This window comes from Nycticebus coucang, chromosome 4, assembly GCF_027406575.1.
Source record: "Nycticebus coucang isolate mNycCou1 chromosome 4, mNycCou1.pri, whole genome shotgun sequence".
Classification (NCBI taxonomy): domain Eukaryota; kingdom Metazoa; phylum Chordata; class Mammalia; order Primates; family Lorisidae; genus Nycticebus; species Nycticebus coucang.
The window spans coordinates 110,833,617-110,846,639 of record NC_069783.1 but is presented as its reverse complement, the minus strand read 5'-3'; the positions used below and the strand labels follow the sequence as shown (position 1 = coordinate 110,846,639).

The following is a 13,023-nucleotide window of genomic DNA, read 5'->3' as shown; positions in this document are numbered from 1 at the left end:
TAGTAGGAATAGACCACATTTTGTTTGTGCCTAAGAGACCTGCACAGGGCTGTCCAGCTTCTGGGACTACGATGCTATGTAGATCTCACCAGGCATCAGCCCATAGGTGTCCTTCACTATCCTGAAGAGCGGGAGTGTGGGCCTCTCCTTTTTTTTTGAGACAGAGTAGAGTGCTATGGCATCACAGCTCACAGCAACCTCTAACTCCTGGGCTCAAGTGATTCTCCTGCCTCTGCCTCCCACGTAGCTGGAACTATAGGTGCCCGCCACAACGCCCGGCTATTTTTTGGTCGCAGCCATCATTGTTGTTTGGCGGCCCGGACTAGATTCGCGAACCGGCCAGCTCAGGTGTCTGTGGCTGGTGCCTTAGCCGCTTGAGCCACAGGCACTGAGCCAAGGGCCTCTCCTTCATGCTCTGCTCCTGATCCTGTTCAATGTGCAGGTACTTTCACCCCAGGTCACAGACATTTCATGAGGTCCTGGTTTTTCCTGGTTTCTTTTAATGAATTTCCTGACTGGAAAGTGGGAACAATCAGATGTGGATCTTTTTTTAAAAAACGCCAAAAACTAAAACTCAGTAGTAATACACCTGCTTGCTGCTGGTGGTGATACCAGTCTTCCTAGAACTTGTAATACTGGTGTCTGGGTGGGGATGGAACTAGGTGTCCCTCCACCTGCCTCTCTCTCTGAGATACACAAAGTATTGGCTGAACCCAGCCAGTTGCCTTTTACTAAGTATTTTAAGCCCACCTCTGTCTCCAGGGTGGGTTATAATTCCATGTTTTACACCCCTCCTGTCCCCCTCTGTCCCACCCCCACCATCCTTTTCCTTTCTTTTAATGAGTTCTCCCCTTCCTCGTGTTTAGAATGGGAGTAAGTGCCCACAAGCCAGGGATAAAATTTAGTTTACAAATTGGATATTTTACCTAAGCAGGGTCCTGAGTTGGCTAGTTATTGGCTTGGGTACTTTTAGATCCTTGTGCTTCATTTTCTGCATGTTTTCCTGATTGGTTGCTTACTCTGGCAGCTGGGTGCAGGCGCTCACGGAGCTCTGCGCATGCTCACTCAGGCATTCTCCGCAGAGCTCATCTTCCTGCATGTGTGTAGGCCCAGGTGAGGCCGTGCGATGCTCTAAAAAAACAAACAAAAAATAACCACGTGCACAGTTGCCTTCATGCTCCAGTGAGTAGAGCAGAACAGCACTTATTAGCCCATGCGTGTTTTAATTGTTAGAACAGCTGCCCGTGCAGCACATTTTGTCTTGGAAGAGTAGATTTCAGGTTACTGATTATTTTTATGGGATGGAGAATTATCTGGTCTGGGAATAAGGGAGAGGTAACTGAAAGGCTACTCCAGGGAGGTGGGAAAGGATGCTGAGTCAGCGTATATGACTTTAACCATAGAAGAAAAAGTCAGATTTATACCACAGAGACATTCGGATATTTATTCACTTTGTAAACTTGGAAAGCCATTAGCAATCAGGAATAAAATGTTGGCATCAAAGATTAACAGTCAAGTGATCCTTGGTTTACCCAAATGCTAGGACTACAGGCATGAGCCATTGTGCCTGGCCTTTATTTTCTTCCTCATACTTTTTTTCTGCAAAGTAAAATTTTTCTGTAGTGAGTTTGCATTTATAATTTTTTTTTTTTACAAACTAACAGAACCAAAGGTGGTATACTTCTCAGTGAGGAAAGGAATGAATTACTGATGCATGCAACAACTTAAGTGAATTTTAGCAGCATTGTACCAAGTGAAAAGCCAATCTCAAATGGCGACCTCCTGTATGCTTCCGTGTATAAGACAGTCTTGAAATGACAGAATTGTACAGCTAGAGGACAGATGAGTGATTGTCTAGAGGGTAGAGATGGGGGTCAGCTATAAATGGGCAGCAGGAGGGAAGTGTCTGAGTTGGTGAAAATGTTCTGAATCTTGGTTGCAGGAAATGCTGTAAGATGACAAAGAACCATGCACAAAATGTTTAAATTAGCCACCATGCCTGACTAATTAAAAAAATTTTTTTTAAAAGACAGGGTTTCCCTGTGTTGCCCAGGCTGGTCTAACTACTCCTGGTCTCAAGTGATCCTCCTGCCTTGGGCTCCCAATGTGCTGGGATTATAGACATGAGCTACTGCACCCGCCCACAAGAGGAAATCTTTAAATGGCAAATGTTGTTAGTGCATTTCCGAGGCTGATTTCCATACGAGCTTTTTTTCCCATAAAGTTGAGTTGACCCATCTGTATGATGTATTCCCTAGGTATAGGTTAACAACCTGGACTAAAATAGGTGGCATTTTTCATTCAGTGTCTTTGATTTGGAACCTTTCTTCTTAGGATGGTCTGTGTACGATTTGTCTTTTTTTCTCTTCCCAGGGGAAGGCAAAGAGGAAATTGCGAAGGTGACTTTTGAAGAGTTGAGGCAGCAAGTGGCTCTGTTTGCGGCAGCGATGAGGAGAATGGGTGTGAAAAAAGGAGATCGGGTTGTCGGTAAGTATTTTTGGTGCTTGTGATGGTTTTGGGGGGAAGCCAGAATGAATGGCTTGGATGACATTTGAATAAGGTAGAGTCATGGTATATTACATAAAACCTTGTAAGACTGGACTTGGAAGGCAAAAAAATAGACGAGGGAAATCATTGAAAGAGTACCCTGTTCTGTGAAGGTGAGACTTGTCTTTGTTTTGTTCCTTATTTTGTCCTAGAGCCTAAAACGATTCCAGGAACATCAAGGATGTGCAGTCAGGACTAGTTGGCTGGATTAATGAAGGTGTATGTAAGAGTTAGACCTGCAGTGAGGGAGGAGAGGAATAGTCAGTCCAGGCTACAGTGACAGCCTGTGCAAAGGTCCTGAGGCTAGTGAGGTGTCTACAGGGGTGACAGGAGCTCTGTGGGCAGAAGGTGAGGCAGGCACCAGGACTGGTCCCAAGAGCCTTGTCCACCTTCACCTGCCTCTGTGTAGAGATTCCTAAGGCTTGGTCTGTTTTGACTACTTTCCCCCTCCTCTAAGCCCTTGAGCAAGGGAAAGAGGGTGTATAGGACCCAAAGGAGCAGGACCTGCCAGACTCTGTGCTGAGACCCTGTAGGGGGCCATTATTTCCAAAAAGCACCCAGGGCTAGAGTCTGAAGATGGTGACTGAGGCCTGAGGTCTGGCTGGCTCTTCCTCCCTGAGAGCTGGCCCCCTTTTTGCTCCTTCAGACCGCAAGTAATGATTTCCTCCTGAAAACTGATTTCCTCTTTAGGTATTTTTCTTATAGTTTTCCTTTCACCTGAATTTCTGGAAAAAATCTGAAGTTCTGTTCAGAGTTTTTGAATCTGAGCTAAATGTACCCGTTCTCTGCCCCAAGGAACTTGGTTTCATTCTGATCTAGGTGGGTGTGCACACAGGGAGGAGCAAGTGCAGACAGGGTGAGTAACTTCCAGTGTGGCCCCTGTACATCCTCCTCTGTCCCCACCATGGGGCAAGGCCACAGGACAGGGGTGTTAGGAGAAGCTTCTGACCAGGGGCTTGGACTCGGGAATTTTGGCTTTTGGTGGGGGTGTGCCTCTTCCAAGAGAACTTATTGCGGCTTATTTGCAAAGAAGGATGAGAAGCTGGATGGCCTTATATAAAACGCAGTGAATGGCAGGCCCCGTGTCTTCTCAGATAACAGAATTGGCCAGGGCATTAATGCTCAACATATTTTGGTTGACTAGAAAAGAATCAAACAGAAAGGGACATGTTAAGTTACCTCCTGTCTCAGCCCTTGATTGAATGTTCTCCTTTTGCATATCTTCAGGGTTCACCCCATTTTTGTTGGGGTTTCTGTTCAGATGTTACCTCTTCAGAAGCCATCCCTGGTTAGCCTTTAGAAAAGCCATCACTCTTCCTGCACCTGCTTTGCTTTTCCTTATAGTCCTTATGTGTCACACTGGGCCATGTGTGCGTGTGTCCTCCAGTGTGCAAGGCTGGGGCCTTGTCTTTTGCTTCCCTATCTACATCTGTGAGGAGTGCCTGGCACATGGTTGACATTGAATAATTACTTTTTGAATGAATGAGTATGAGTCCTAGGTCAGTGCTTGGAACAGGCATTTTTTGAGGTTGAAAGTTTGCTTTTCTTGGTGGCTCATGGCTGTAATCCTAGCACTCTGGGAGGCCAAGGTGGGTGGATTGCCTGAGCTCACTGGTTCAAGACCAGCCTGAGCAAGAGTGAGACCCTGTCTCTGAAAATAGCTGGCAGGTGCCTATAGTACCAGCTATTCGGGAGGCTGAGGCAAGAGAATCACTTGAGCCCAAGAGTTTGAGGTTGTTGTGAGCTATGATGCCGTGACACTCTACCGAGGTGACGAAGTGAGACTCTGTCTCAAAAAAAAAAGAAAGTTTACTTTTCTTGGGTCCTTCTTGGTCCAAATTAATCTGTATTCTTTCAAGGTCTAGCAAAGAAATGCAAAACATTCTATTGTCCAATTTTATTTTTTAAAATCTCTTTTTGGAGTAACATTTCTGAGAGAAGGAGAACAGAACAGGGTATGATGGGGGAGACAGTCAAGACACCTTTGAGGGGTGTTTCCCAGATCCCAGTTTGGATATCAGTTTTCCCTAGGAGATACACTTCAGGGGAAGGGCTGACTCCTCAGCACTTGTCAGTCACCAAGTAGTCAGCTGGCTCTCCCAGTCTCCCAGACAGTGAGTCCCACCTTGCCCTTGGGGATGACACTGTTGAGACCTTTTAGTGTACACACACAGCCAGGTTTCATATGCACAGGAGACTCCTCACAGATCTGCGAGCAGAGCCCTGGGGGCTGAGTGAAGATGGTATTTTCCACCTCTGTGTCTTGGACCCCTTGGGTGCTTGTGGCCTAGCAGGGGAGATGCATGTGAAGCCAAAGAATTGGAAGTATAAACTACAGGGGGCAGGAGAGGAGGAGGGAGAGGGCTGTTAGGTGAGGCCTTTGGCCAAGGGCCTTCTGCTCCCTAATGCCTTGTGCCCATGTCTTTTCCTCTGGAATGTGTAGGGCGATTTGTTTAATTGAGCATCTCTCTGGCCTTAAGGATTCTCTGCCTCTGTTGTCATGAATGCCAGTGGGCGAGGGCCTGAGCATCTCCTCTGTTCCTGACCGCTTGGTCCATGGCTCTTGACTGCACTGCTGTGTTCTTGGTTCCCTCTTCCTCCTCTCTCCACCCATCCACCCATCCATCCACCTGTTTCTTTGTCATCCATCCTTTTATCTACCAGCCAGCAAGTATCTGAGGGCTCTGAAAGGCAGGGCACAGAACAAAATAAATGGACAAGGCAGGAAAAGTCCCAGCTCCCCATGTGAGAACCAGACATTAAACCCCCAGTTACACAGGTGATCATTCATTTGCAGTTTTGGTGAGTTTGGTGAGTGAGAAATACGGAGTGTTTTTCAGGTGACTAGGAGGGGACTAAAGTTCACAGGGAGGGGGAAAGAAAGGCCTCGAAGAAGGCCTCTTTGTGGAAGTTTCCTTTATGTTTAAGTTAGAATCTGAGGGATGAGCATGCCCTGAATGGAGAAGGCTGGTGCTGTCAGGCAGGGCAGACAGCCTGTGCAAAGGCCCCGTGGCAGGAGTAGCTTAGAGCAACTGAAGAACTGAAAGGCTGCTGGGAACAGCTCCTGCAGAGGAAGCAGAGGCCCCGGGAGGATGGGGCTGGTCACGCAGGGCTGCAGGGTAACCTGATTAGAATGTAGAGAATGGACCTGTGTTGGGGGTAGTGGAGAGTAGACAGGCTGGAGGCAGGTGATTCGGGTAGTAGAGGATAGAGGGAGGGTAGAGAGGATATGATCTGTGGGCAGCTCAAGCCAGCCTCCTTCTCTCCACTCTGGCCCTGTCCTGGCCCTCAGAGGAACCTTTGGAAGTCTGCCTACTGTGTTGCCTCCAGCACACTCGCACCCAAGTCTTCCTCCCTGTGTCCTTCCCACAGGTTATTTGCCCAACAGCGAGCATGCTGTGGAAGCCATGCTGGCCGCAGCAAGTATTGGGGCCATCTGGAGCTCCACATCCCCGGACTTCGGTGTGAACGTGAGTCTGGGTCCGCAGCGGAGGGGGTGACTGTGCCCTGTGAGTGTCCTGGGCAAAGGTGGCTGCAGGTAGAATTCCCGTGGGGCTGTTCAGCAGTGCCATAGAGGCCTCCCATGACCCTGGCCAGTGACAGGAATAACAAGAGAGAGAGAAAGACCCAGAAGGAGCTGCACCTTATTTTTAAATGTAAGATGAGCTGGTTCTTTCTTCCTTTCAAGTGGTTCTAACAGCTCCACTGTGTAGGGATGACCTTGGCGGGTGATGTGTGCAGTAGCCAGTGTCATTAAGGTCCAGTGAGATCATTCTGTCTTCCCCACCTGTGAAGTAGTGACCACGTGGGATTTCCTAAATGATTATCCTCTGAGGAAAGTTTTCCAGATTTGTTCTGAAGCTGTTGCTCACAGAAGTCCTCCCAGGGCCTCCTTGCTTTGACTTCTGTGGTTCCATCCCTCCTTTGGATCATACTCTGTGCTATGTGGGCATGTGCTCTGGGAGGGGGGCCTCTCTGTCCCCACACCACCCTGAAGGAACCATACCACCCCAGGGCGTGTCCATCGCCCAGAGGGGACAAGGCAGTGACCAGAAGTGCACAGTAAACTCCGTGGGGCGAATGACGCAGCAGCAGTGTGGGACTTGCTGGATGCCCCAACCCTGCTCCCCGGCCAGGGCCCTCTCTTGGCTGCAGAGTCTCGGGCATCAGGGACCTTCCTGAGCCATAAGGACAGACTCTGTTAGAGGACACGTGGTGTCTATGTCCCTGAACACTCTTCCTGGCACGAGGCTGCTTTTGTTCTGGGCCAAGCCCACTGTGGATAGGTTGGGGCAGCCCAGTGGCTGAGTGCTGACCAGGCGCAGCTGGCCACAAGTCCTGGGAGAGTCATTTATCCACTTTGTGCCTCAGATTTCCTCATCTGCAAAACAGGTGCAGAGCCAGGAGACAGATGTAAAATAAGTCTGTGCACGCAGGACACCTAGAGCAGTGGCGGCTTGCGGGAGGGGTCAGTGCCCGGAGTCAGTGTTCATGGTTGCCCACAGGTGAGGCTTTTGGGGTGTGAACTTGAGGTGCCTGTCTCCTTTGAAGCTGGCTCTTCCAGTAGGTCTTTGAGGAGTAATGGCATCTCTCCCACACTGCGTGGAGGGGAATCAGACATAGAAGCCTGCAGGGGTAAATGGTTGACCAAGGCCAACCGTCAGTTGAAGGTGCCACTGAGGGAGGGGATGACGGCCCTGTGGCTCCCTGCTCAGTGCCCCCTTGGAACTTGCCTGAGCCCTTTCCCAGACTGCCTCAACCCTAGGACCTCCTGGGTCCGTGAGGATCCTCCTGAGACAGCAGTGCTACCTGTGGCCTGTTCTGTCCCCAAGGCCCTCTATGGGGAATTTGTGAGCTGCTTGGGGCTGGCAGGGTCCTATGGAAGGTCGGGGAGGGTGAGATCCCTATTGTTGCTGGAGTCCTTGGCAGTGCAAAGGGAAGGGCTTTGGCCAGAAGGTGGGTTGGTGTGGTGGGCACCCTGGGCTCAGAGGGCTTCCCAGCTCTGTGTCCTCAGGTGGGTGCTCTAGATTTCTCAGCGGGAAAGGGAGGCAGTAACATGCACACTGCAGGAGCTGTTGAAGATAGTTCCTTGGGGTTGGGGACAGGGCTTGACCTCTTGGCAAGTGTGGTGTGACCTACTATTAACTAGTCAGGAGATGGGAGTGTTTTGAGTTAAATTTCAGCCTTTTGTAAGTGGGTTGTGAGATATTGGGAGAGCTGTGTGTGGTGTGTGTGTGGGTTGATGAAGACCACCACGGGACAGTGGGGCTCCTGGAACTGGCATTTGGTGGCATGGCTAAAGCCTGTGGGGAGGGGAATAGGTAATCTCTGCTTGGCAGCAGTTGCCACCCATAGCCACCCATAGCCTGTTCTCATGGCTGCATTCGGTCTGGCTAGTCTACTGTCCTTTGTATATGACGCTCCCGGCCGGCTCTGGGTAGACCTAGGGCTGCTTGTGGCTCTGCAGTGACTGCTGTCTGGTCTTTGGGATGCTACTTCCCTTCTCTGGCTTCTGGACTCACAGTATCTGTGGGCGCTGCCTGGCAGCGTGAGTGCTGGAGCAGGACGTGTGCTCTAGGTGGCAGCACAACTCTGCTCGCACCGCACTAGCAGCTCCAGGGAGGGAAGCTTCCCGGGCGTCCTGGGCTGTGTCTCAGGGTCAGAAAAAATGACAGGGCCAAATGCCTTCCTGCTAAGATGCTGGGGTCTGCCTCGATTGTGGGAATGGGTCTCATTTTGCTGGTGTCTGAGATGTAGAGTCGTCCTTCCACCTTGCTGTGGATGGGGCGTGTGTGCAATCCGTGTTGCTCATGTTTGTAGTGAAATCCAGCCAGCAGGCCTGAGTTGGCAGCTGTCCCGCTGCTCACCCCGTGTAGGAGGTTGTGTGGCTGACGCGTGGCATAGTGCTTGCTTGGACACTTGGTATCTGTGAGCTGAATAGGGATATGGGACGGATCAGTGGTGCCAAAGCCTGCAGTGCTGGCAGGTGACACTCTGTTCCCCTCCTCTGCCATCCTTGTTCAGGGGCTAAAACCAACCGGGAGGAGTCCCCGAGTTGGGCCAGTGAGAGTCCCCGGAGTGAGCAGAGGCCGAGAGACTGTAGGCTTTTGAACTCTTCTCTTCAGTTTGCAAATCTGCACTTAGGAAAGAGGAGCCTGTTTTTAGTTTCTGCCATCACCAATTTAAGCTTCAGATGGTGCATTTTGCTGAAATCTGCAATGAAACATGAATGTCTTTCCTACTTTGAATCGTGTTTTCTGTTGCAAATCACTAACAGTTCCTATTATGAAGGGAAAATTGCCACTGTGCTACAAATCCTTTTTTGAATTATTTGGTCTCATTATAGCCCAGTCGTCCTGGGCTCTGAGACTGCTGTGGAGTTGCAAAGCAGGTGATTTACCAGTATGGGGGCAGGGCCTCCTTCCAGGTAGATACACCTGCCCACAGACAGTGGAGGTAGCTCTCTGCGCCTGGATAGGCTGAGGGCCGAAGAGACCCTCTCTGTTGCGGTACTGCAGACTGTGGTGAGCTGTCCATGGAGGGCTGGGGCACCCATCTTTCCTCAGCGATCCCAGGGGGATGTGTTTTTGGCTTCCTCACCGCCCTGTGCTTTACTTCCACCCTGTCCCTCTCCTCCCCTCCACCTCCACCGGCTGCCCATGAGTCTCAGTGTATCTAATCAAGACATCTGGGCTTGGAGGGCAATACCAGGTAGGGGGGGTGCCCTGTTCTTGGGGTTCCCAACCTTTCAGCCTCATCAGGTCTTCAGGTCCTGCGTTTTTTTTTTTGACCTTGTTGGTTTTTTCTTTGTTTCGCTGTTTACCTTTGAGCCTTTGGCATTTTCTTTTCTTCTTCTTCTTCTTTTTTTTTTCCCTTTGGCATTTTCAAAGGTGTTAGTGGAGGCCACTCTCTGACAGTGCATACCCCGAGGGCCAAGCCTGCAGCCCTCTTCCTCCTGAAGCATTTTCAGGTGGCCCTGTGAGAGCTTGTGTGTATTTATTTGTAAATAGGGCAGCCGCTTCTCATGCCGGGTGGCTGTCCGCACGGGTGGCTGTACGCATGGTTCCTCCGGCTGCTGGTTTCAGTGCTTGGCTGGTTGCTAAGCACCGTATTCAGGGCAGATGCATGATCACAGGTGTGTTTTTTTCATCACAACATGAAGCAGTTTTCAAGCAGCTCTCCGTCAGGCCAGTTTTGGATGCTCAGAGGTCTTGACCTTGGCTTCCTCACCAGGAGGATGTCAGGCGTCTTGTGGGAACTCTTGAATCTTTTCACATTATTATGGTGCAGGACTCTGATTCTGAAACATTGGTTGTCTCTACAGTCTGGTCACCGGGACTGGGGTCACCTCTGTGCCATTGGAGCTCCAGATCCCTGGCAGGCTGGGTCTTTTCACCCTGAGTGTGTTGCCACCTTGTGTGGGGATAGTGGCTGTGTTCCACATAGACAGTCTCTGTCCCCTGCCAGGGCTCTCGAGTCTGGATCCGTCCAGCTCCACCCCAACCTCAGGCTTGCTAGCCGACCTGGCCTTTCCCTTCTCTGAGCTCTGCTTCCCCTCTGCCCCGTCTGGTGGGGACCTTCCTGTTCTTGACCCCATCTTAGGACGTGCACCCAGCAGTCTGGGTTTCCTCTTTCTCCTCCTCCTGATTCAGTCTGGCCCAGGATGTGGGCACCTGATTCTATTCTGCTGTCATTTGGGTTTCCTCTATCACACACAGTGTCAGTCTCAGCGGAGCCAACACCCAGGGTCAGACTGGCCTGGCTGCAATCCTATTGGTGCCGCTGGCCAGTTGTGAGGCTTTGGGCAAATTACTTGCCCTGTTCCTGCCTCGCCAGGGATATGGAGCTAAGAATGTTACCCCTCTCTTAGGCTGTAAAGGTCAGATGGGTTAGAATGGCGCCTGGCAGCACTCAGTAAGTGTTAGATAATTCTATCCCTAGCTAAACCAAAGACTCGCAGTTCAGTCTGTCTTAGAATCCTGGGCACAGACGGGGCATTGGTATAGATGTGCCATTTGTGGTTTCTGTGTTCACTACACCAGAGGTCTGGAGAGGCCCCATGTCCATGGGTGAGGGAGCTGAGGCATCCTGGAGTGTTGGGACTGGCTTTGCATAAGGCCTTTGGCCGGAAGGAGCCAGGTACAGGATGCCGTGTCCAGAGCCTCAGAGCCGAGTATGGGGGGAGTAAGGAGTAGAGAGAAACTGCTGCCTTGATATTTGCATAGCATTAGTCTCAGAAATAAATGGAGTGGCAAAAAAGTTCACCTTGTCCCAACTCGGATTGTCTTTCCTGGGACAAACAATTCTGGGAAACCAGTGGGATGTGACATTCTTCAGGGAAGAGCTAGTCCTTGCTTTCTGAGGGCGTACTGAGGATGAGGCGAGTCTGGTTTACCAGGCTGGGTACTGAGGATGAGGCGAGTCTGGTTTACCAGGCTGGGTACTGAGGATGAGGCGAGTCTGGTTTACCAGGCTGGGTACTGAGGATGAGGCGAGTCTGGTTTACCAGGCTGGGTACTGAGGATGAGGCGAGTCTGGTTTACCAGGCTGGGTACTGAGGATGAGGCGAGTCTGGTTTACCAGGCTGGGTACTGAGGATGAGGCGAGTCTGGTTTACCAGGCTGGGTACTGAGGATGAGGCGAGTCTGGTTTACCAGGCTGGCACGAGCTATTCAGGTGCTGTCTGGGGAGGTGGGAGCCCCTCTACCGATGCTCCCATCTTGCTCTGTCCTATGCATTGGAGAAATCTGGGAAGGAGGAAGAGGTGGGACTTGGGGTAGCCCAGGAAAGGCCATTTCTGGGTTCTGTCACTTGCCTTCTGGTGGTTTTGGGCAGGGTGTGCATTAGCGTCAGACCTGAGCAAGGCCTCCATGGGGCCTGTGGCGTCAGTGCTGGCAGGGCGGGTGCTGCCTTGTGGCTTTCTGCAGCCACTTCTGTGGCAATTTAGAGGGGAAGAAGCAGCAGCAGAAAACAGTCTGGGACCAGCAGGGGTATTGCCAAGGACAGAGGAGGCAGACGGCGATGGAGGACCTGGTGTTCTGAGGCTGGAGGCTAAATCCCTGTCAGCTATGTGTTCAGTGCTGCTTTTTTTTTTTTAAAACCAATGATGAAATTGGCCAATGCTTTATTTAATGATCTTATTAAAAAAAATGAGAAAGGGGGCTTCCTGTAATAATGTTACAGCCCTTCCCTCGCATGCCCTGCACCTTCCTAAGAGGCCGGTAAAGTGCTGGAGAGGAGAGATTTGGCTCTGGGGCTTGCATACCTGCGCCTGCACCTCTGCACCCTCCTTTCCTTTCCCATGTTTGCAGATGCCGGGGAGTTTAGCGGAGAAGGGACCCCCTTTTGTTATTGTAGTCACTCTTCTGAGAGCTCTTCCATTCTTTGTACTTCATCTCTAGCTCTGGCTGGGCTCAGGAAGTTCTCGGTCAGGCTCAGTGAGCCCCAGTGAGCTCAGATCCCCCCCCCCCCGTGTCAGTAGCCCCTCAGCACACTCCTGCCCACTCCGGGGCCCCAGGCTGTACCCCTTCCCTCCCTGTGGTGAGCTCCCTCCTTCCTCAGCCCTGGTCTAGGTGCTGTCATCACGCACTTGCAATGTCACAGCAGCATTCCAGTGGTCTCTTTTCTGCCTCTCTCGAGACATACCTCTGAACAGACAGGTCTGAACGTGTTTGCTTCCTGTCAGGGGTCTCTAAGACTCTTGGGCTGCCCAGTAGACCTGCTCCTATTCACTCAGTGGACTAGCAAGTTCTGGGAGTTAAAGTGAAAATGAAGTAAAGGGGGAGGGAGAGTAAAGCAGCCAACACTCCCCAGTGCAGCAGGACAGAAACAGTTTATTTAAAGCATTGGTAAAGCATAGCCTTTTCCAGAGAGAGTAGAAAAGGATCAGGACATGCCACACGAAGGCCGCACACAGGTACAGGTCCTCATCTTAGTTCCTCTTACAATTATCTATAAAGTTTTCATTGATCCCCTGAAGTCCTTTGGTATCCTACTTCTCATCGGTCACAGATTACCTTAGTTGCCACTTGGGCCCATTTTCCTTTGTTTTTTAGCCGTAATAGCTACCTGCTATTTTCCTGGCTCCCAGGCAAGAAAGTTAAAAAGGACCCTGCAGCAAGCAGAGAGTTTTGGTTATGACTCAGTTAATCAAGTCCATAAAATGCAGCTTCCAGCTTGTGATGCAAAGTGGGGTAATGTCCCGGTTATAGAACAGAACACATCTGATGTCACAAACATCAACAAACATTGCAAGTAGCTGGGACCACAGGCGCCCACCACAACACCTGGCTATTTTTAGAGACAGGGTCTTGCTCTTGCTCAGGCTGGTCTTGAACTCCTGAGCTCAAGCAATCCACCCTCCTCAGTCTCCCTGAGTGCTAGGATTATAGGCATGAGCCACTGTTCCCGGCCTCAAAATAATTTTTTAAATCAGTAGGGCGTGGTGGCATATGCCTGTAGTCGCAGCTAGTCAGG

The 13,023-nt window shown here is 50.7% G+C and overlaps 1 protein-coding gene across 3 annotated transcripts in view; it reads left to right on the top strand.

Annotated features, from left to right (window-relative positions):
• AACS (acetoacetyl-CoA synthetase) overlaps window positions 1-13,023 on the top strand; it is a 64,944-nt gene that overhangs the window by 10,459 nt on the left and 41,462 nt on the right. For all 3 annotated transcript variants that reach the window (XM_053587797.1, XM_053587795.1, XM_053587796.1), the window contains exons 4-5: window positions 2,374-2,487; window positions 5,920-6,017. In XM_053587797.1, coding sequence (XP_053443772.1) covers window positions 2,374-2,487; window positions 5,920-6,017 — 212 coding nt within the window. The remainder of the gene's footprint in view (window positions 1-2,373; window positions 2,488-5,919; window positions 6,018-13,023) is intronic.